At 38.8% G+C, this 22,896-nt stretch overlaps 2 protein-coding genes and 2 long non-coding RNA genes across 7 annotated transcripts; 2 read left to right on the top strand and 2 right to left on the bottom strand.

Moving 5' to 3' along the window:
- Positions 1 to 1,190: 1,190 nt before the first annotated feature.
- Positions 1,191 to 2,609, bottom strand: LOC149038659 (uncharacterized). The gene is made up of 3 exons (XR_016180133.1): positions 2,504 to 2,609; positions 2,304 to 2,427; positions 1,191 to 1,454 (listed from the first exon to the last, which is right to left on the bottom strand). It is a non-coding gene; the product is annotated as an uncharacterized LOC149038659 (long non-coding RNA).
- Positions 2,435 to 9,566, top strand: LOC113684900 (arylsulfatase B-like). The gene is made up of 9 exons (XM_089183827.1): positions 2,435 to 2,748; positions 3,344 to 3,452; positions 3,655 to 3,814; positions 5,036 to 5,148; positions 5,450 to 5,599; positions 6,773 to 7,033; positions 7,233 to 7,377; positions 7,695 to 7,970; positions 8,569 to 9,566. Exons 2-9 carry the CDS (start codon positions 3,345 to 3,347, stop codon positions 8,907 to 8,909), a joined length of 1,554 nt encoding a protein of 517 aa, XP_089039953.1. The 5' UTR covers positions 2,435 to 2,748; position 3,344; the 3' UTR covers positions 8,910 to 9,566.
- Positions 9,567 to 10,157: 591 nt separating this feature from the next.
- On the top strand, positions 10,158 to 21,577 carry LOC149038658 (arylsulfatase B-like). 4 transcript variants are annotated; one of them, XM_089183829.1, is made up of 10 exons: positions 10,158 to 10,280; positions 10,722 to 10,837; positions 15,551 to 15,710; positions 16,987 to 17,099; positions 17,415 to 17,564; positions 17,888 to 18,148; positions 18,364 to 18,508; positions 19,352 to 19,627; positions 20,214 to 20,565; positions 20,845 to 21,368. In XM_089183829.1, the coding sequence occupies exons 2-9, from the start codon at positions 10,730 to 10,732 to the stop codon at positions 20,552 to 20,554; spliced, it is 1,554 nt and encodes a 517-aa protein (XP_089039955.1). In that variant the 5' UTR covers positions 10,158 to 10,280; positions 10,722 to 10,729; the 3' UTR covers positions 20,555 to 20,565; positions 20,845 to 21,368. The 4 variants fall into 4 exon arrangements, with proteins under 4 accessions (XP_089039955.1, XP_089039954.1, XP_089039956.1 ...); XM_089183828.1 differs by having other exon boundaries at positions 10,159 to 10,280; positions 20,214 to 21,577; XM_089183830.1 differs by lacking the exons at positions 10,158 to 10,280; positions 10,722 to 10,837 and adding exons at positions 14,481 to 14,742; positions 14,834 to 14,920 and having other exon boundaries at positions 20,214 to 21,577.
- LOC149038657 (uncharacterized) lies at positions 21,354 to 22,855 on the bottom strand. Its single transcript, XR_016180134.1, has 2 exons — positions 21,973 to 22,855; positions 21,354 to 21,779 (listed from the first exon to the last, which is right to left on the bottom strand). It is a non-coding gene; the product is annotated as an uncharacterized LOC149038657 (long non-coding RNA).
- Between the last annotated feature and the right edge of the window lie 41 nt (positions 22,856 to 22,896).

Below are 22,896 nucleotides of genomic sequence, written 5' to 3'. Positions count from 1 at the left end.
ACACAACTGCAACAACACGTAGATCCTCCGTTTGTGGAAAGGAAGTCCAGTAGAAAAGATAACGCGATAAATTTTGACCCACGAAACACCAGAAGAGATTTTATTATGTAGCTAACAGCACCCGTGGGCAAGATGAATCCTGTGTTCTGGTTCGCTACCCAAGATAGGCCCATCCGATTGTCCGCTCGGAATTTCCCGCTTTGATTCCGTGCAAGGAAGAACATTGCGTGTAGCGGCGCACTAAGAGGATTCGAAATTCTTGGACAATGTCGGCAATGGAGTCGAAAATACGACACGAAAAAGTCGAAAAATAAAGATAACCAAGAAAATATAAATGAGTTTCGTGAGTTTATTGTGTCCAAAAACAAATATGAAGGTTAGAAGCGGTTTTGATTTACATTAACTCGAAACATTTCTGCTATATAATAAATACGTCATTGACCAAGCTTGTCCAGTCAAGATGGCTGGATATAAGCCTTGTTCTTTTCAATGCGTTTTTGTGGACCTCAACGCTTGGTCAAAGAAGCATGCTGTATATAATGGTAATAGGACCGAGTGGAGTCCAATTCAGTCTGTAATCATACCAGTGATTAACAAAATTTGACGACCGCGAAGACAGAATTCCTCCCCACTATATGAATACAACATCAGGCAACAAGTGATGAGAATACAGAAAGATATCAATTTGGGAATTATTAGAGGATCCAATACCAAATTCTCTGAACTGACATCACAATCATTGCATGGCAAATTGTAAGGAGAATTGCTTAAAGTGATCACAGTTGGCACAGATTTTGCTACCATGATGCTTCTCAATACTGAAAATGTAATATTCATCAATGAAAACAGAACGTTGTGTAGTTAATAGACTTCTTCAGTTTAATTGTATGTTTTGTTTACCCATTTCAGGTCTTAAGGGAATTCCCAGCATTATCTTTTGAGAATCATATGGACATGTGAATTACATGAAATTTAAAAGAAACAGTTCTCTAGAGTATTGTCACATGACCTGAAATAAGTAAACAGAACATACAAGTGAAAGAGGTCTACTCTTCTGTCCCCAGATGAGGAGTTTTATTCAAATGCTGCACCCCAAAGTATGCACCAAACTCAACTAAGCATGCAACTTTAATTCCCAAGTCACAATAGGAACATTATGATTCAATCATTCACAAAAACCATGATCTTACCTTGTCATTTGGCACCTCTGAACATGGACGTGTGAGGAGCATGCAGTTTATTCATATAAAGTTTACCCCTACTCCATAGTATCATTTGAACTGACCAGAAACTTTGCTCTAAATTCCTCCTATGTGGGACGTAAGGTCCATTGCACAGGTTACCAATCAGCATTTTGTCTGGTTTTCCTGTCAATTAACGTCGTCATTTGTTGATCCACTGTTCAGCATGCTCCCAATCACTCAGCCAGATAGGAGAAATTTTGGCTATTTTGTCTTCAGAAAGATGGGGAAATCAAGCAAATGTTATGTGCAATAAAAAATAATCCCTTTCCAAAGATTAGTTCAATTTTATGGAGTCTTTTTTTTCCACAATTTTTTATTATTTGTATCAAATCAAGTGCATTTGAGTTTGCAGAAAGAGACTAAGAAATAGCAGTCAAATAAATTATTCCTAATTGGGATAATAATCTGGAACTAAAGCTGGTATTTCCTAACCTATCACTCCTAACGAACAAGAATTTCTTTCGCTGATGATCATTTCCCATATTCTAATGCACTAAATGAGTGATTCAGTGCTTATACTGTTAGGAGAAATTAGATGTTGGTCACCCTTAAGGTCTTAAAAAAGGTTAAAGGTATTAGTTTGGCTCAACCAGATTTGCTTCACAATATAACTCAGTAATATTACTATTGAGAAAAGTTTACTGGAAAAAATGAAAAAAGCAATAACACAAAGTCAAACGTCAATTAACTCACCCAATCATTGATGAGTATAAAAATAAAATGAAGCGTTGAGCCTGACTTTTTTTGCAGGCAAAGTAAAAATCGATGACAACAGAAAATACGAATATGATAATAACTAATGATTTCGACTCGTAGTTTACGCTTTATTAACAGAGTGTGGAATGGTAGCTATTTTGTACAAACTTCAAAAGCGGAAATATTTCTGTATAATCCCATATTATTCTAAAACAAAGTCGTGAAGTCCCAAAGTCGCCGTGACGTTTCCTCGTCTACGCTAATGAAATATGGGGCTGAGCGAAAGGAAATCGTGCCTCAGAAGCTAATAATCGCAAGGTCTTTAAAAATAAAAAAAACAATATGCCTCAAAACGTGCCGTACCTTTCAGTTAATACTCAGTCAGATAGGAACTCCGGATGAATTTGTAATGCTTTGTTATTGCTTTAGCTAGCAGGCGGTCGATGTATTGAACTCACTTTGGCTTCTTCCCAGCTGTCACGCAGCGCTTGATCGACAAAGTCACGCAGTCAGAATCACCATTCTGAGAGAATAAAACTGTTTTTGTCGAAACGTGAACTTACCAACTGAGTATCTACCCTTTCTGTATTGAATGAGATAATCGAAGGAGTGTAATGGTAGAGTAACAGAGTATATGAAAACGAAATCTAGGTTCGTCTTGCTCGCCTCGCACGCGAAAATAATTCTGGGTATTGAAGCATGACAATCATGTGATTATCTGCAGTCGCGCTGACCTGAAGAGACAGATAAAGATTCAAAAGTTACCTTGTGGTCCAACATTGACGACGACAGACTACTGTGGATTGAGGTAGGGTCAAGGAAATTAGTTTACTTCGGACGAAATTGAGTATATTTAATAATTTACAAATAGAGAAGCCTTGACTGTGCTCTGTTCTGTAGTAACGCACGCAGGAAGCAGCCAGAGCACGAAAGAAGTGTCTCAAAATAGGATCTGAAAGTGAAATGTTCAGTGAAATTCGGCCGAATTGTGGCTCACAAAAAACACGCAAGTTTTTTCACATGATAAACTGAAAACGAACTGTTCAAGGCGAGTGTTTTATGAATGAACGGCAGCCGGAAGACATGAAGATCGCTCGGGATGACAGCGCCGCAAAACTCGGCTGCAGTTCCACTCAACACATCGGAAAGGGTATACGAGTGTTAGCGGTGTTTAATTTTATTACCTTACGTAAGCTTGCAATCTGACTGAGTGTGAAAGCCTTTAAAACTCGGACTGTCCATTTGGTTTTCTCTTTGAGGGTTGTCGTCTCTGCTCACGTTATAATAACTTAAATTTCGACGCCTGCCATTTTTACAAACCTTTGTTTGGTACTTCTGTTGCTACTTGGTGCCGTCTTTCAAGTTTGTTTATTTTTATTTTTGTCATATGAATTTAATTTCAGGATGCGGATTTTGTGGTTTCTATTAAAACTGGTTCTTCTGTCATCAGTAACCTTGGCTATTAAACAGAATTCTAAACCCAACATCATATTCATATTGGCAGATGATCTGGTAAGTATAGTGGATTAGTTATGTAAGTTTCCTGATTGTAAGAAAGATAGCCTGCCCAATTCTCATACAGTCGTTTTGAAACCTTGCATTGGGGTCATCTGTGCATGTTTTATTTTGGGGTAAGACATTTGACTTTTACAGTACCATTTTTCACCTGAAATTGTTTCTTTGACCATTGTTTCACTTTCTGTTGCTCTTTTAGGGATGGGATGATGTGAGTTTTCATGGTTCTGAGCAGATTCCAACTCCAAACCTGGATGGACTGGCTAACAGTGGGGTAATTCTCAACAACTATTATGTGCAAAGTATTTGTACACCAACAAGAAGTGCTATAATGACAGGCCGATATCCCATCCACACAGGTGAGTGTTTAGAAAATTTACTAGCTCTAATTTGAGCATTGTTTGCCAGTCCACTTTTTTTTTTCCTAGGAACACAGTAGTATCTCATTATTTATATCACTCCTCTGGTATTGCTAGGTTTCTGTGTTGTTTGTTTGTTTGTTATTTTCATGAGTACTGTTTTGAAGGGTTATGCATCCTTTTCAGGTATATATGTTGTTTGCTATGTTTTCTATTTTAGGGGAAGATTATTGTCAGATTTTCAGTGTGGTAGACTTACATGTAGGACCATGTTGACTGTTCTCAAACAATGCATTAGCTTACATTATTGTATGGCTGACAACACCCATGGGAAAGATGAAGCAAATCTTGTGTTCTGATTGGCCATGTGAGCCCATATTTGCTGCTTGGGATTGCCTGCATTGATCCCATGCAAAAAAAAAATTGTGTGAAGCAGGCTTACAATGGTTATAATTTATGCACAATGTCAGGAGTTGTATAAAGCAATAGAAGACAGTAACAACAAAGAAAACACATTAAACAAGTTTCATGACTTAAATTTGGTACAAAAAGCAACTCTCTTTCCCAGAACTCAAAAAAGCAAGTCATTTGTGATTGTTATTAAACCAAAATCTTTTTGCCATTATATAATAAATCCTTGATACATTTATTAATTAAAGCTTTAACTTCCTCCTCCCCCTCAAGGCAAAAATTTTGTTAAATGTCCCACCTAATTTTTTGGTAAAAGGCATAATCAGAAACAGTAACTTTCTTCATGTTGACCAAGCTATAAAACCTACACCCTGCAGACTTTTTTTCCTTAGCCATTTCATAGTTGAAGTGAAATATTTCCTTTAAACACATACTTAATTAGGGATATAATACTAGTAATCTTCTAGAAAGACTCAGCATTTAATTTCAGTTCAAATTTCTCACCCTCCCCTGGGTACAGACAACGGTGATATTCTCTCCAGTTGAAGGGGGGGAGATGTTGAAGCTTGAAATTGATCAACACATTATTGACAAAGCTTGTTCAGTAAATATGGCTGGATATTAAAATTGTAAAAAAGGAACTCGGCTAACATTGAACCATCTTGGCCTCAGGCTTGGTAAGCGGGGCACATTTACATTGAAAGACAACATAGTCACGTAGAAAGTACATTGCATTATTAATGTACTCAAAGTCATTTCAACCAAACCACATGTAACAAGACTTAACTTGTTCTCCTGATTATCTCATAGGAATGCAGCATGATGTCATATTAGCTAGTCAGCCCTATGGCCTTGGTTTGAATGAGACTCTTTTGCCTCAGTACCTAAAAGAACTTGGATATGCTACACATGCTGTTGGAAAGGTAATAGTTAGACCATAACAATTTAAAAATTCTGCTTAATAAATTTACTGAAGCTCTACCAAGTTTTACTTCATTGGTGGCTAAAACCACTTGGTGGGAAAAAAGGGAATGTAAACTCCCATCTACTACTGTGCTGCTAACTTTGGGGAATGCTACATCATAAATTTTTGGGAGAGGGTAAAAAAATGGTAAAAATATACTCCTGTTATGTGTTTCCTCCTTCCCTGGCTTTGCATCCTTCTCAAAATGCAATGCAAGCTGCACAATGGATATGGTTTATTTTCATTAATTTTTTTTCCAGTGGCATCTTGGTTTCTTCAAAACAGACTACACTCCCACAAGGAGAGGATTTGACACCTTCTTTGGTTATTACTGTGGAAAAGAAGATTATTGGGACCATTCAAATCATGAGACAAATGGATGGGGATTAGATCTTCACAACAATACAGAGGTACATGTAAATCTGTTTATTAAGAACTGGTTCATTTAAATGATGAAAATGAAGTAACATGCATGTAAACCAAAGAGTGTCAGGTATTTATGCAAACCTATGGTAAATTGTGAACCCTTTCACTTTGGAGATCTAAATGTAAATTCTCTCCACTGTCTACCTTACAATTTTTTTAATTTTAGCCATTAAAAAAATTGGTTTCAGAGCAGATAACATTGACTTATTGATGTTTCTTTCTTCTCAACACCTTTCTGCCCAAAACTGTATTGGAATTGTAAGGAGATATTCAATTTTGGTCACACCTGGGGGCAAAAAGGTTAAATTTCCAAAATCATTCATTTTATGTTGTAGAGAAAAGGAAGGAGAAAGTTTCTCCCTGAAAATATTCGAAGAGTCCCATCTGCAAGTCTACTGTACCAATTTTATCCCCTCCCCTGGAATGACAAAGAAGTGATTTGTCCCTTGGAGTTTTCTTTCTCTAACAAGGGTGCAGGTGATGCAAATATAGGAAAAAAAACATCAATGTAGGAAATGTTGATGTAAGAATTGTAGCAAAAACGGGAGGGAGAATTACTCTTATGACCTTAAGAGTGAATGGATTGAAAAGGAATCCTTACCCCCCTCTCCCTAATTATGCACATTTTCAAATTTACATTACCTAAGTAGTAAATTTATTGACCCGTAAACCTTCCTCCCTTTTACACACAAATTCTCATTTCCTTCTGTGCATTCCTCTTTGTAATGTGTTTTGCTATCATTTACCATTTCCACTCTGCCTCCATCTCCTTATCCCTCACTTGTCTTACCTCTTCTACGCTTTTTCTTGAATTTTTACAATGTTTCCTCATCTCCATTTCTTAAATTTGAGTATTTTCTTATAAAATTGATCTCCTCTTTCAACCCTTTGACCCTCAAAAGTGACTAGAATCTAATTTCTCCTTACAATATCCCTCTTAAGTCAACCATCAAGGTCACGAGAATAAAGAAAATGATCACCAACTTAACAATTTAACTCTTGACTGTTAAACAAATTCTCCTTGTCAGCTCCTTTGGAATGTACAGAGAACAGTATGGAGAAGATGCATACTGATGCAAGGGTGTAAAGGGTTGATATCACAACTGTTCAAAGTGTTTATTTACATGCACCTGTACTATTTACACATCTCTTTTCAGCATACATTTCAGCCTGTCTGGACGGAATGGGGCCAGTACAGTACTGATATGTTTACAGAGAGAGCCATAGACATCATTAAAAAGCATGACCCTTCCAAGCCATTGTTTTTGTATCTCCCTTACCAAGCTGTCCATAGTGCAAATTACATTCAGCCAATTCAGGCCCCTCCAGATGAAATCAAGAAGTTCTCCCACATCAAAGATGAAAACAGAAGAATCTTTGCAGCAGTGGTTTCAATCCTTGATCAGAGAGTAGGACAGGTACACACACCACACTTGTTTTATTTATACTGTCATGTTTTTTAAGTTGCTTTTAATTTTCATATTTCTTTTTATTTGATTAAGTGTAGGTTTTAGGTGCTTTTAATACTTTGAAACTTGCAATTAAATTGGCTTTGGGCGAAAGAGTTGGTGATCTATAGTAGGTCTCTAATGAGTTTAATAAAAATCTCTATTGCAGCTTGTTGATGCACTCAAAGGGAGTGGTTTGTACAACAATTCAGTGATCGTCTTCTCGACAGACAATGGTGGTCCTGCAAATGGTTACGATATGAACATGGCTTGTAATTTTCCCCTGAGGGGCGTAAAATGGACGTTGTGGGAAGGTGAGTCAAAGCATCCTTCGACCCTTTACACCCTAACATAAGTATGAATATTCTCCATACAGTCTTCTTTGTATTCCTTGGGGTATTGACAAGGAGAATTTGTTCAACAATCCAGAGCTGCTTTAGTTGGTGATTATTTCCTTGATTTTCGCGACCTAAGTTTGATTCAGGGATGATGTTGAAAGGAAAAATTTGATGCAAGTCACCCTACGGGGTTTGAAGAGTTACTCGTTTGTGGTACATGCATACCGTTGAAGTGGTATGCATTTTTGTAGTTTGTGTGTAAATTGATTGTAAGTCGTCAATTGTCTCAATAGGAGGCGTTCGTGGCGCGGGATTCGTACACAGTCCTTTACTGGCCCAGAAAGGCCGAGTAAGCATGGATTTGATGCACGTGACTGACTGGCTTCCCACACTGTACAGTGTAGCAGGAGGTGACATTCACAAACTTCGTAATGTGGATGGCTATGATATGTGGGACACGCTTTCTCAAGCTTCTCTATGTCCCCGCGAAGAGATTCTTCTCAACATAGACCCTGTCAGAGGTGACTCGGCTTTACGGTTCAGGCAGTGGAAGCTTCTTGTTAATATAAGTAAGTATTATTGTACGGTATGATGTCAAACCGATTTTTCTTTGTAAGAACTCTCTTTTTATGCGAACTGAGTGGAATAAGACTAAATTTGAAGAGTTTGAGCTAGCAGTTGTCTGTGGCAGGATGTCACTGAGTCAGCGACGGCGATAGAAAAAGTATGATTTAGTATAATCAACTAAGTTAATAAAAAAATTGGCCACCGTAAAGAGTTTCAAAGCTGACGTTTCGAGCGTTAGCCTTTCGTCAGGGTGATTGAAAAGTGGGTGAGCGAAAAACAGCGCAGGTATGGGAAAAGCAGGGGGAAAGACTCTTCGTATCTTTCCTTCTAATACACGCTCCGTTTTACGCCTGCCAATTTTTCGATCTTCTTCACTGATGCACGGTGTTGGAATTAAACAGTTTGCCTGACAATATGACTAATTTAAAAAATGCAACTCATCTCTTTTAGTTGTAATACACGACTATACATTTTTAAAATTAAAATCAATCTGAACATTTAACTGTGGCTTAAATATATGGCGCTTACTCCTGTACATATCACTAGCACTACTCTGACATGTTATCACCTTATGACGTTGTTTCTCTCCCCCACCCCCAGGTTCAGGCTGGAGCGGATGGTATGCTCCCCCCGGAATTGAATACTCCAACCATTCTACTCGAGCTGCGCATGCGTCGTTGAAGAATGCTGTCGTTACTTGTGGTGAGCCGCCAAGTTCCCCTCCTGAGTGTACCCCCGAGTTGGGTCCATGCTTGTTTGATGTGCTAGCTGACCCGTGCGAGTATGTGAACCAGGCTAAAAACCACACAGATGTAGTTGACGGCATGTTGCTTTGGCTTAAAGAGTACAGAGAAACGATGGTACCGACGAGGAACAAGCACTTTGATCCTAGGGCTAATCCAAACAACTTCGGTGGAGTTTGGTCTCCTTGGATGGACTGAGAACTTGATTAGACCCTTTTAAGAGAAAATGAGGAAACAGAAACTCTTGGTCTAAGCCCTTGGATATAACTGCTATTCTCATAGACGAAAGTATGTTTTCCCAGACGCCCGTACAGATTATCTTTTCGATGTTTTCCTTTCTTGATTGGCCGCCATGATTGCTTTGGTTTTGGTTTTGCAACAATCAATCGAAAGCGCTCTAGAATTCATTTAATCACAATTTAAAAGGGTCAGCTTTTAACATGGAGTATGATCGACTTCTCCATCTTGGAGTGCTCTGGAACAACCAGTAACTCTTTTTGTGACTCGAGTGACCAGACTTTTTAAAAATAACATAATTATTTTCCGAGTAGAAGATCTAATGTATGGTTGAAAAGGAAATCCCACATCTCAATACGTATTTCGAAATTTAAGGAGACCGTAATTGTTTTGGACTTTAAAAAAGTGTGTTCAATATGTTCGTCTGTGCAATTCAAGAGTTTTGTCCATAAACTGAATGTAGAAACTGTGTGATGGTAAGAAGATACAAGCAACTAAATATGTTTGTAGATAGATCAGCGCTGTTCGCGTTGTAGAATTAGATCCTGAGACAAGGTTAGAGTTGCCTCGAAATTTGTTGTAAAATAATGAAATAAACTTGCACCTAATGCGCTACAATTTCGTCTCAAGACTAAGCTTACTATCGTTAAGGAGTTTACTTACTGGTGGTAGGTGTCGTTCCAACTGCTCTGGTGGAAAGAAGAAACCACGTTATTTTTTAGCCCGGGGAACGCAAGAATTGCGGCAAGAACTTTATGGAGCTAAAGATGGATGTCTTATATTGTGGGTTGTTGTGGTTCGATATCGTTTGTTGAGTGCTGAGCGGAAATCTTGCCTCAGAAGCTAATTATCACAGGGTTTTTAAAAAGGAAAAAGACTATGCCTCAAAAGGTGCCGTATCTTTCAGTTAGTACTCACTCCGATAGGAATTTTAGATGAAATTGTGATGATTTGTTGTTGCGTTAGCTGGCGGTCGATGTACTTAACCCACGCTTACCCAGCTGTCACGCAACGCTTGAATCAACAAAGTTACCCGGTTAGAATAACCATTTGAGAGAATAAACCTGTTTAGGCCGAAAAGTGAACTTACCAACTGAGTAGCCGCTCTTTCGGTAATAAATGAGATAATCGAAAGAGTGTAATGGTAGAGTAACAGAGTACATAAAAACGAATTCTTAGTTCGTCTTGCTCGCCGCGCACGCGATATAGAAATAGAAGTCTGGGTACTGAATAATGACAATCATGTGATGGTCATTTGAAGAGACAGCAGTGAAAGATTTCAAATTTATCTTGTGGTCCAACATTGACGAAGACAGACTACTGTGGATTGAGGTAGGGTCATGGAAATTGTTTAGTTCGGACGAAATTGAGTTTATTTAATAAACGAATATATGCATTGGAAAACTTTTGAGTATTTTGGACTTAATTGTTTCGATGATAGCGCTCAGGTGTCAAAATTACTTTTGTTAATTTTATAAGATCACACCGGAGTCTTTGATGCTCAATGAAAAGCTGATTTTTCAACGATTTTGAAACATATTTGTTTTTTTTGGAACTAAGCAGCCATGATCTAGGGATTACCTGGCCGCAATTTACGAACAACTGAATTCTGCATGCAGAAATTGTGCAAAACATCTCAGGTCGTCCCTGGCAGTTCATATGGGTTACTGGGGTTTTGCCAAAAAATTTTAGCCATGCCTTCTCTCCTGCATGGGTACTTAATTGATGCTGTCTTTTAAGTCTGTTGATTTTTATTTTTGTCCTAATAATTAGATTTCAGGATGCAGATTTTGTGGTTTCTATCAGAACTGGTTCTTCTGTCATCAGTAACGTTGGCTATTAAACAGAATTCTAAACCCAACATCATATTCATTTTAGCAGATGATCTGGTGAGTACCGTGGATTAGTTATGTAAGTTTCCTGATTGTAAGAAAGATAGCCTGCCCAATTCTCATACAGTTGTTTTTAAACCTAGCATTGGGTTCATTTGTGCATGTTTTGTTTTGGGGTAAGACATTTCACTCTTACAGTACCGTTTTGGGCTGAAATTGTTAAGAGAGTGTCTCTGTAAGAGCGGTCCGGTCGATTTTGCTTGAGACACGGATTTCGCTCGTTTCTCGTGTGTTGTAAGACATTCATGTACCTATACTAAAACCACAATCAGTTTGATCGGATCTCTTTATTTTTCAGAGTTTTACGGAAATTAAATTTCACTCGAGCGAAGGCTTGTCGTGACACTTTTCAAGACTTTAATTTCATACAACTTTGGAGGACAATTTACAAAAAACTACGGAACTCAGCAAAAAACAAATACCACAGCCATGTATATTAACTCTATCTTATCTATCGAGGCGACTTTTGTAAACATCACGTGTCAATCAAGGAAACAGGAAGACTTGAATGACACCTTATCGGTTCGCCTAAATCAAACACGCCAAAACCGATCAAATTCAAGGTAAATTTTTGAAAAAGTGAGGCGTTCTTAACTGATCCAACTAACATAGCTAGGAAGTAGGTGCCATAGAAAAGATAACTACAGAAAAAAAACTTTGCGGCCCGACCTTTACGAGAACTTTATAACTCCGTGAACTTACCTAATTTTCGGCAATCTCCAAGTTTGGCCGCCATTTTGAGGGACTTGTCAACATGAAGCGTAACCGATATAAATCAAGCAGGTAAATCTAAAACCGTCAGAAATATATAAGAAAGCAATTCACATGAACTTTACTTTCAATTCAAGCGGTAAAATTTGAAATTGTTTGTTAAACTTACCATCCCCATGCGACCATTTATTCCAACAATACAAACACTACAACTTTCTGAATTCCCCTCGTCGATTCCACCGCAAGAAATAACCTGTTCGACTCGAATGTGAAGTACGAATCAAATAACATAACTGCTTCATCTTCGCGGCAATATCACGCTGGTATTTTGATTTTCCGATCGACAAGAACGGTGATCAAGAATCGATCGGTTTGTTTACCTCGTAAACGTGACCGCTGACCAGCTGCTGAGTGAAAACAGTACGGTTAATGGCGAGGGGCGGGGTGAGGGGTGGATGCGGGCAGATTGTCAGAAGGTTTTTGGGAACATTCGATAAACATTAGGATTCTCAGTCTTAATGCGAAGGCATACTTCGTGTTGCAGACAACTTTTGTTTTACTTAGTATTCTTTTTTATTTAAAATACATTTCGTTCCAAATAGGACTAGCATCAGTTCATAGATTTAAAAACAAATCTTTACCACGTAAATAAATGTGTTTAGATAATCGAGATAACCACTGAACCTCTTGTATCGCACCGGAAATAACGTGTCTTGTCTTTGCCCAACTCTGAGAGCGTGGAGCGGCGAAGACGCGTGATACGAGTCTCGCGTCTCGCGGATTCACCATGCTCACAGGATACGCGTGACCTCACTATCTTTAAGAAAAATAAGAGACTACTCGAAGTCTGTATTCCGTTCAACCATTTCATAAGAGTGACGCGAGTCTTTCAATTGAGTGAGAAAGTCACAAACCCATTCTTTACCTCACGAGCGTAACCACTGACCACTCACGAATTACAGTAGGCTTCTCCTTTGACGCGGAAATTGAAATCGTATCGAATATACAAAGTTATACTGAGTTCCTTTAGATCTCCTGAACTTGTATCGCGTTGGAAACAATTACAAGTACAGGAAGAAGTCGTTCACAAGCGAGACGTTCATTATGTCTCAGGACTGCTTTTTGAATAGCAAAGATGGAAAAAACTTTGGTTCATCGTGTGGCTTAAGTGGTTTGGTACGACTGTCTGAATGCAATGACGAAGTAAAACATCATTTGATAAGCTGCCACCTGTCTACAGAGGTTTTTAAGTGAAAATGAGCTAATCTTGGCAAGGATTGGCCTATTTCACCTCGCTCAGGAGGATAAACAAAAAAATGTGGATTTGCTATAGGCATCGCTACACTCTGGGGAAGTTTTGGAGAAGTGCAAAGGTAACACGTCAGTATCCTGATCAAGATGGTGTCAGGAAGCGTATCCAAGGCAGAGATGTAATTACCTTGCATATGTCTCAGGACGTTCAAAAGCCGTTTGGAGTTATTATTCCAGTTGAATCAGGTGGTCTTCAGTAACATTTTCTGTTATCTATTTTTGTCACGTGACATATCTGCTCGAAAAGAGAAGAAATTCTTTATTAGATGAGGGGTACTTAAGTACACATCACGTTGAAAAAAATAGATCTATGTGTAAGTGCTTTTCATCACAGATGGAAATATGTACAAAGTTGCTCGGTTGATAATCAATAATGTTTTTGTAGAAGATCAAATCACCTGACAACGCAATCTACTTACTCATGCGTACGGTTCACAATTATTTGCGGTCAGTTTTCCTCAGTTTGTATGATTCTCATTAACCGATATGATTAAATTTGCAGACTAAAACACCCCTTATTTGATTAAGAATAATAAAATTAAACAGTGCATGTCGGTTTTTAATTCCTGATGGATGATACAGGGCTTTACTTTAACTGAGAAATTTGCAATCGCTTACCTCAGCTCTCTGTGTCTCATGCCGTAAGAAGCACAAGAAAAAAGTTGATGATAGTGAGTCTTGGCTGAGACAAGAAGAATCAGAGAAGAATCTACGGTCCCCAGAAGCGCCACTTTTAAACACGAGAAAACTAAGGTAAATTGAATGAATTGTTATTTGTTTTATTTAAAACTATCGTTCAGATTATAAGATACGCGAAAAACTCTCCCCACCGATTTTTTCCTACATTCTGTTAATCAAAAGTTCTATAATTATAAAGGCTTTCTTGTTGATCGTCTTAATAGTAACAGTTTCCAGGATCCAAGGGGAGCAAAAGAGAGAACAATTTTCTGTGTAGCTAGGTAAGGCGACATGCCGGCTTTATACTTCTTCCGGCGTGATAACGATAATGATGACAACAATGGGCAAAAAGCACCGTCCGCTAATGATGACGATTATCATAGTTATTAACAAATCTCGCCAGAAGTCAAAGTTGCCTAAACTCATTCTAAGGTTTGTGCAATTTTACGACGAATTTTCAATTCCGGTGTGTTGCACGCGCGACTTTTGATAGAAAAAACCTGCACGCGCCATAACTTTTTAAGAACGTGTCAGCGGAATGAATCAAATCTCTATCACTTTGCATACATTATTGGGAACAGAAAAAATTCCTTAGAGCAAACATTCTAAGTATAGTGTTCATTCCGTGCAATGGGGCATAAATAAAAGGTTCTGGTGGAAAAGACATTTTATTTTATACCACTGATGACAAAAAAGCAAAAAGGTTATATGGATACCCGGTTAAAAATATATTGATAACTCTATTAATTAATACCAGTTCTAATTTAAAGGAGAAAGTTATGAGAATAAAATAAAAATTGTCTGTACCACGAAGCATGCCTTCACTGTTTAGACTGATAGTCCTAAAGCTTTTTGAGCATGCATTCGAATATCTTATGACGATAAGCCCGCCAACCACCCCACCCTGCGCTATGCTGTTTTCACTTAGCGGCTGGTCAGCGGTCACGTTTACCAGGTAAACAAACCGATAGATTCCTGATCACCGTTCTTGTCGATCGGAAAATCAAAATACCAGCGCGATATTGCCGCGAAGATGAAGCAGTTATGTTACTTGATTCGTACTTCATATTCGAGTCGAAGGAGCAACTTCAGAAGTCGAAGCTTGGGTGGCACAGGTTATTTCTTGCGGTGGAATCGACGAGGGGAATTCGAACACTAGTTGTAGTGTTTGAATTTTTGAAAGAAATTGTCGCATGAGGATTGTAAGTTTAACGAACAATTTCAAATTTTTCCGCTTGAATTGAAAGAAAAGTTCATTTGAATTGCTTTCGTATGTATTTCTGACGGTTTTAGATTTACCTGCTTGATTTATATCGGTTACGCTTCATGTTGACAAGTCCCTCAAAATGGCGGCCAAACTTGGAGATTGCCGAAAATTAGGTAAGTTCACGGAGTTATAAAGTTCTCGTAAAGGTCGGGCCGCAAAGTTTTTTTTCTGTAGTTATCTTTTCTATGGCACCTACTTCCTAGCTATGTTAGTTGGATCAGTTAAGAACGCCTCACTTTTTCAAAAATTTACCTTGAATTTGATCGGTTTTGGCGTGTTTGATTTAGGCGAACCGATAAGGTGTCATTCAAGTCTTCCTGTTTCCTTGATTGACACGTGATGTTTACAAAAGTCGCCTCGATAGATAAGATAGAGTTAATATACATGGCTGTGGTATTTGTTTTTTGCTGAGTTCCGTAGTTTTTTGTAAATTGTCCTCCAAAGTTGTATGAAATTAAAGTCTTGAAAAGTGTCACGACAAGCCTTCGCTCGAGTGAAATTTAATTTCCGTAAAACTCTGAAAAATAAAGAGATCCGATCAAACTGATTGTGGTTTTAGTATAGGTACATGAATGTCTTACAACACACGAGAAACGAGCGAAATCCGTGTCTCAAGCAAAATCGACCGGACCGCTCTTACAGAGACACTCTCTTAACCCTTTGGTCCCCAAGAGAGATATCAAGTTTCAAGGGACTCTCAAGTTTTTCTTCAACCATTGCTCAATGTTGTATTGCTCTTTTAGGGATGGGATGATGTGAGCTTTCATGGCTCAGAGCAGATTCCAACTCCAAACCTGGATGGACTGGCTAACAGTGGGGTAATTCTCAACAATTATTATGTGCAGTGTCTTTGTACACCAACAAGAAGTGCTATAATGACAGGCCGATATCCCATCCATACAGGTGACTGTTAGACGATGTTTGTTAGTCCCCTTTTTTTTTCCAAAGAAAAGGGTAGTATCTCTGTCATTACTTATATCACTCCTGTGGTATTGCTTGGTTTCTGTGTTGTTTGTTTGTTATTTTCCTGAATTCCATTTTGAAAGGTTATGCATCCTTTCCAGGTAAATATGTTGTGTGCTATGTCTTTTATTTTAGGGAAAGATTATTGTCAGATTTTCAGTGTGATTGACTGAAATGTAGGACCATGTTGACTGTTCTCAACACTGCATAAGCTTTCATCACTGTATGGCTAACAATGCCCATGGGCAAGATGAATCAAATCTTGTGTTCTGATTGGCCACCTGAGCCCATCTTTGCTGTTTGGGATTACCTGCATTGATCCCACACAAGAGAAAAAATATTGTGTGAGGCAGGTTGCTTCAACGCCTGACATTTTGCACAATATTAAGAGTTAAATTGTAAAAAGCAGCGGAAGACAGTAGTAACAAGGAAGACACATTAAAGAAGTTTCATGACTTAAATTTGGTACAAAACCAACTCTCTTTGCCAGAACTAAAAAAAAGCAAGTCATTTGTGATTCTTATTAAACCAAAATCTTTTTGTTATTATATGATAAATCATTTATACATCCATTAGTTAAAGCTTCAACATTCTCCTCCTCAGGCAACCCCCCCCCCCCCCCCTCAGGCATTTGAACTGTTGAAGATTGGTTTGTTCAAATTCCATCCCCCCTCCCCTTGAGGCAAAAATTATGTGCAAATGTCCCACCTATTTTTTGTGTAAAAGGCATAATCAGAAACAGTAACTTTCTTCATGTTGACCAAGCTATAAAACCAAGACCTTGTGGACCTTTTTTTCTGAGTCATTCCTTAGCTGAAGTGAAATATGTACCTTAAATACCTCCTTATTTAAGGATATAATACTTGTAGTCTCCTGGAAAGACTCAACATTTAATTTGGGTTCAAATTCCCTACCCCCCCAGGTATGGACAACAGTGATATGTTGAAAGTGGAGGGAGACGTTGAAGCTTGAAATTGATCAGAACATTATTGACAAAGCTTGTTCATTAAAGATGGCTGAATATGAAAAGCGCACAAAAAGAACTTGGCTAATATTGAACCATCTTGGCCTCAGGCTTGGTCAACAAGGCATATATATGGTACACTGAAAGACAACATAGTCATCTAGAAAGTACATTTCATTATTAATGCACTCAAACTCATTTCAACCAAACCACATATAAAAAACTTTTCTTGTTTTCCTGATTATTACTAAGGAATGCAGCATGATGTTATATTAGCTAGTCAGCCCTTTGGCCTTGGTTTGAACGAGACTCTTTTACCACAGTACCTTAAAGAACTTGGATATGCTACGCATGCTGTTGGAAAGGTAATAGTTAAACCATAACAATTGAAAAAATTATGCCTAATAACTTTACTGTCAGTAGCTCTTCCAAGTTTTACTTTATTGGCAGCCAAAACCACTCTGTGGGAAAAAATGGGAATGTATACTGCCATCTACTGTGGTGCTGCTAACTTTGGGGGAATAGTATATCGTAAGTTTTGGGGAGAGGGTAAAAAAAATGGTAAAAAATATGCTCCTGTCATATGTTTCCTCCTTCCCATGGCTTTGCATGCCTCTCAAATTGCAATGCAAGCTGTATAAATTAATGTGTATGCCTTGTTTTCATGCATTTTTTTCCAGTGGCATCTTGGTTTCTTCAAAACAGACTACACTCCCACAAGGAGAGGATTTGACACTTTCTTTGGTTATTACAGTGCAAAGGAAGATTATTGGGACCATTCAAATGATGAAATGTATGGATGGGGATTAGATCTTCACAACGATACAGAGGTAAATCTGTTTATCAAGAACTAATTTATTTTAATCCTTATTATATTTAACCCTTTGACCCATAAGAGTGACTAGCATCTAATTTCTCCCTACAATATTCCTCTTGAAACAGACATCAAGGTCACGAGAATAAAGAAAATGATCACCAACTTCACAATTTTACTCTTGACTTTTAAACAAGTTCTCCTTGTCAGCTCCTCAAGGATGTACAGAGAACAGTAAGGAGAAGATGCATTCTGATGTAAGGGTGTAAAGGGTTGATATCACAACTGTTCAAAGTGTTTATTTACATGCACCTGTACTATTTACACATCTCTTTTCAGCATACATTTCAGCCTGTCTGGACGGAATGGGGCCAGTACAGTACTGATATGTTTACAGAGAGAGCCATAGACATCATTAAAAAGCATGACCCTTCCAAGCCATTGTTTTTGTATCTTCCTTACCAAGCTGTCCACAGTGCAAATTACATTCAGCCAATCCAGGCTCCTCCAGATGAAATCAAGAAGTTCTCACACATCAAAGACGAAAACAGAAGAATCTTTGCAGCAGTGGTTTCAGTCCTTGATCAGAGAGTAGGACAGGTACACACACCACACTTGTTTTATTTTTACTGTCATGTCTTTGAATTTGTTTTAATTGTTCATATTTCTCTTTTTTTGATTAAGTATATGTTTTTGGTGCTTTTATTACTTTGAAACTTGCATTCAAACTGGCTTTGGGCAAAAGAGTTGGCGATTTATTGCAGGTCTCTATTAAATAAAAATAAAAATGAGTTAAATGAAAATCTCTATTCCAGCTTGTTGATGCACTCAAAGGGAGTGGTTTGTACGACAACTCAATAATCGTCTTCTCGACAGACAATGGTGGTCCTGCTAATGGTCTCAATATGAACATGGCTTGTAATTTTCCTCTGAGGGGTGTAAAATTTACGTTGTGGGAAGGTGAGTCGAATCATCCTTCGACCCTTTACACCCTTATATGAATAGGTGCTGAGAAGGAGAATTTGGTGAACAATACAGAACTTCTTCAGTAGGTGATCATTACCTTTATTCTCGCGACCATAATGTTTGATAATGTATGATGTTAATAGATTAAGAAAAATGGTAAGTTTTGAGTTCAGTAAAGAAATAGAGAAACATGTTTTCCGTCTTGTCACGAGTGTGGGAGAAAGAAAAAAATTCTGAGTCCCCATGAGGAATTGAACCTCAGACCTCCGGATTCTACGCTCTGATGCTCTACCGCTGAGCTACAGAGACCCTATGGTGAGCAAGGCCCATTATGAAGTGCATGCGTCCTGCATACTGCTAGGATCAGTAATGTTTTTTTTCTTTGTCCCATGCTCGTGAAAAGACAAAAAATACCTTTCTCTATTTCTTTACCGAGTTCGTAAAGGTACCATCTTTCTTAATCTATACACAAACATGACATTACAGACATCGCTGATCCTAGAAGTATGCAGGACGCGTGTTATACATGAACTTCGTAAATTTGGGCCTCGCTCACCATAGAGTCTCTGTGGCCCAGTGGTAGAGCATCTGAGCGCGGAATTTGAAGGTCTGAGGTTCGATTCCTCATGGGAACTCCCAATTTTTTCTTTGTCCCACATTCATGACAAGGTGAAAAACATCTTTCCCCAATGTGTAATTTTGTAAGGAGAAAGTAGATGCAAGTCACCCTTAGTGGTTAAAGATTTACTCGTCTGTAGTACGTGTATGCTGATGAAGTGGTATGCGTTTTTGTGGTTAGTGTGTAAGTTGATTGAAAATCGTCAAATGTCTTAACAGGAGGTGTTCGTGGCGCGGGATTCGTACACAGTCCTTTACTGGTCCAGAAAGGCCGAGTAAGCATGGATTTGATGCATGCGACTGACTGGCTTCCCACACTGTACAGTGTAGCGGGAGGTGACATTCACAAACTTCGTAATGTGGATGGCTATGATATGTGGGACACGCTTTCTCAAGCTTCTCTATGTCCCCGCGAAGAGATTCTTCTTAACATAGACCCTGTCAGAGGTGATTCGGCTTTACGGTTCAGGCAGTGGAAGCTTCTCGTTAATATAAGTAAGTATTATTGTAACGTCGATTTTTTCGGTAACAACTCCCTTTGTATCTCAACTGAGTGGAATAAGATTAAATTGGAAGAGTTTGAGCTGGCAGTTGTCAGCGATAGATGTCACTGGGTCAGTGACGGCGATAGAAAAAGTGTGAATTAGTATTATCAACTGAGTTGATAACGTAAATTGGCCACCGTAAAGAGTTTCAAAGCTGACGTTTCGAGCGTTAGCCCTTCGTCTGAGTGAATTAAAAGTGGGCAAGCAAAAAGCAGCGCTGGTATGGAAAAGCAGAGAGAGGAAAGATTCTTGGCATCTTTCCTTCTAATACACGCTCCGTTTTTCGCCTGCCTATTTTTCGATCTTCTTCACTAATGCATAGTGTTGGAATTAAACAGTTTGCCTGACGGTTTTATTTACTTCAAAAATGTAGCTTATCTCTTTTGGTTGTAATACACGACCATACAATTTTAAATTCAAATCAATCTGAACATTTAATTGTGGCTCAAATATATGGCGCTTACCCCTGTACATATCATTAGCACTACTCTGACATGTTATCACCTTATGACAATGTTTCTCTCCCCCATCTCCAGGTACAGACTGGAGCGGATGGTATGTTCCCCCCGGAATTGAATACTCCAACCCTTCTACTCGAGCTGCGCATGCGTCGTTGAAGAATGCTGTCGTTACTTGTGGTGAACCGCCAAGTTCCCCTCCTGAGTGTACCTCCGAGTTGGGTCCATGCTTGTTTGATGTTCTAGCTGACCCGTGTGAGTATGTGAACCAGGCTAAAAACCACCCGGATGTTGTAGACGGCATGTTGCTTTGGCTTAAAGAGTACAGAGAAACGATGGTGCCGCCAAGGAACAAGCCTTTTGACCCTAATGCTAATCCTAACAACTTCGGTGGAGTTTGGTCTCCTTGGATGGATTGAGAACTTGCTTTGTGAGTTAAACCCTTTTAAGAGAAAATGAGGGAACAAATAGACTCCTGGTCCAAGCCCTTAGATATAACTGTATTCTCGTAAACGAAAGTATGTTCTCCCAGACATCCGTACGGATTATCTTTTCGGTGTTTTCCTTCCTTTTGATTGGCCGCCATTATTACTTTGGTTTTGGCGACAATCAATCCAAAGCGCTCTTGCATTCATTCAATCACAATTTAAAAGTGTCAATTTTACGTCACAAAACTAAACTTACACAGCGTACTTTTAACCTTTCTTAGATTACGATCGACTTCTCCATCTTGGAGTGCTCTGGAACAACCAGCAACTCTTTTTGTGACTCTAGTGACCAGACTCGTTTTTTTTTTCTAATTAATATAATTGTTTTCTGAGTGAAAGATCTAATGTTTGGAAGAAAAGGAAATCCCACATCTTAATACGCATATTGAAATTTTAGGAGACCGTAATTGTTTCGGACTTTAAAAAAAGTAAGTTCAATTTGTTAGTCTGTGGAATTTAGGAATTTTGATGTATTTCCATATACTGAATGTTGAAAATGTAATAATTAGATAGCTACAAGCAACGAAATATGTTTAACAAATAGATTCCAAGTTGCCGTGCGTCTGTTCAGTAATAGATCACAGAGGACGTCAAAATGTGGTAAGAACAAAAAAGTGGCACATGAGGCGCAGCCGAGTGTGTCACTGACGTCCTCTGTGATCTATTACTGAACAGACGCACGGCAACTTGGAATCTATTTGTTTTATAGAATAAAAAATTAAAATATACGGGGGGAAAAAAAAAAGTTTTAATGATGACGTCATCAATACGTCTGTCCTCCAATAGATCATAAGTGAGAACCAATCAGAATGCGTGCATAACTGAGCTCATTATATAAAAGTAAGATAGATCAGTGCTGTACGCATCATATAATTAGATCCTGAGACAAGGTTAGAGTTACCTTGAAAATTGTCGTAAAATAATGGAATAAACTGGCACCTAATGAGCTACAATTTCGTTTCGACACTAAGCTGACTATTGTTAAGGAGTAGTTTAACCCTTTACACCCTAACGTCAGTCTGTATGTACTTGATACTGCTCTCCATACATTTCCCATGGTACTTTGAAGAATAATTTGTCTTATAATCAAGAACTTGTTGGCTTTGTGATCATTTCCTTTATTCTTACAACTGTAATATCTGATCCAAGGCTGGTACTGTTGGGAGAAATTAGATGCTTATCATTCTCAGAGTTTAAGAGGTTAACAGAGAAACTGGGCGGTTTATTAAAGGGTCAGACATAACAATTTCTCAAACCACGTGATTTCGAGGTCTGGTAGTGTGTGGCCAAATGTGTATGTTGAGGTCTGATATGAGGCGGAAAGAGATGGGGTGGGGGGGCTTACTTACTGGTGGTAGGTGTCGTTCCAACTGCTCTGGTTGAAGAGGAAACCATGTTATTTTTCAGCCTGGGGGATGCAAGAATAGTGGTATGAACTTTACGAAGCTTAGGATCGATGTCTGATATTGTGGGTTGCTGTGGTTTGACATCGTTTTTAAGGTCTGGTGAGGAGGCTATGTTTCCTATGAGTGACGTTCCAACTGCCAAACACTAGCGGGTTAAACGGGCAATCATCACATTTTAATTTCAGCCTTGTGGAAGCGCTAGTTCAAAGCAGCCATGATTACGATCAGCAGAGCATCTTGCAACTTCGCCGCTAAACCCTTCTGAAGCGTGGAAAAAAGCCGCAAGGTAACCAGCTACAGCTTCATCCTCCCTCTGACACACAAGAAGTGCGTGACAGCGAGACGGTCACGAAAGAAGTAACCTGTCGCCCCATGTGAGGTAATCCGGTTTCCGGAATCCAGGAAATTTTTGCTCGTGGAATCCGGAATACTGGGCATTGGAATCCAGAATCCTGCTAAAGAATGAATCTAGAATCCATTTGCTGACGATCCATGTCAAATCGTATTAACTGCTTTCATGCGCATCCATGAAACCACGGTCATGCTAAAACGCAGACTGCAGACCACGCACACCGTACAGACCATGTAGAGCGCGCTTTGTTCGGTGAAGAATTCCGACTGTTACAGCTTGCGAGACACGGACAAATTCATTCATGACCTATCACCAAATCGACTTCGACTTCCTTATTTCCCAGTAGAGTTCGATTTAGCTCGCATCTCTTTCTTTACTCTTAAGTTCTTTAGGCTGTTATGTGAAGATTCCATACCTCTAAATCAGCGTCACACACAAATTACATGCCGTGTAGGGCCATGAACTCGAGAAACTTGAGCCTGCGATTTTTGTTTTGCTAACAAGAGCTCGAAATA

This window comes from Pocillopora damicornis, chromosome 10 (assembly GCF_964200805.1).
Source record: "Pocillopora damicornis chromosome 10, jaPocDami1.2, whole genome shotgun sequence".
Lineage (NCBI taxonomy): Eukaryota > Metazoa > Cnidaria > Anthozoa > Scleractinia > Pocilloporidae > Pocillopora > Pocillopora damicornis.
The sequence above is the reverse complement of the archived record's forward strand: the minus strand, read 5'-3'. Positions and strand labels throughout refer to the sequence as shown.

What these genes read in the sequence shown, in the direction of transcription:
- LOC113684900 (XM_089183827.1), top strand. Translation starts at nt 3,345, where the DNA reads ATGCGGATTTTGTGGTTTCTATTAAAACTGGTTCTTCTGTCATCAGTA. An exon ending in CTACACATGCTGTTGGAAAG is followed by an intron (nt 5,149 to 5,449) that starts GTAATAGTTAGA and finishes TTTTTTTTCCAG; the next exon opens with TGGCATCTTGGTTTCTTCAA. An exon ending in AAAATGGACGTTGTGGGAAG is followed by an intron (nt 7,378 to 7,694) that starts GTGAGTCAAAGC and finishes TTGTCTCAATAG; the next exon opens with GAGGCGTTCGTGGCGCGGGA.
- LOC149038658 (XM_089183828.1), top strand. Translation starts at nt 10,730, where the DNA reads ATGCAGATTTTGTGGTTTCTATCAGAACTGGTTCTTCTGTCATCAGTA. An exon ending in TTGATCAGAGAGTAGGACAG is followed by an intron (nt 18,149 to 18,363) that starts GTACACACACCA and finishes TCTCTATTCCAG; the next exon opens with CTTGTTGATGCACTCAAAGG. An exon ending in AAAATTTACGTTGTGGGAAG is followed by an intron (nt 18,509 to 19,351) that starts GTGAGTCGAATC and finishes ATGTCTTAACAG; the next exon opens with GAGGTGTTCGTGGCGCGGGA.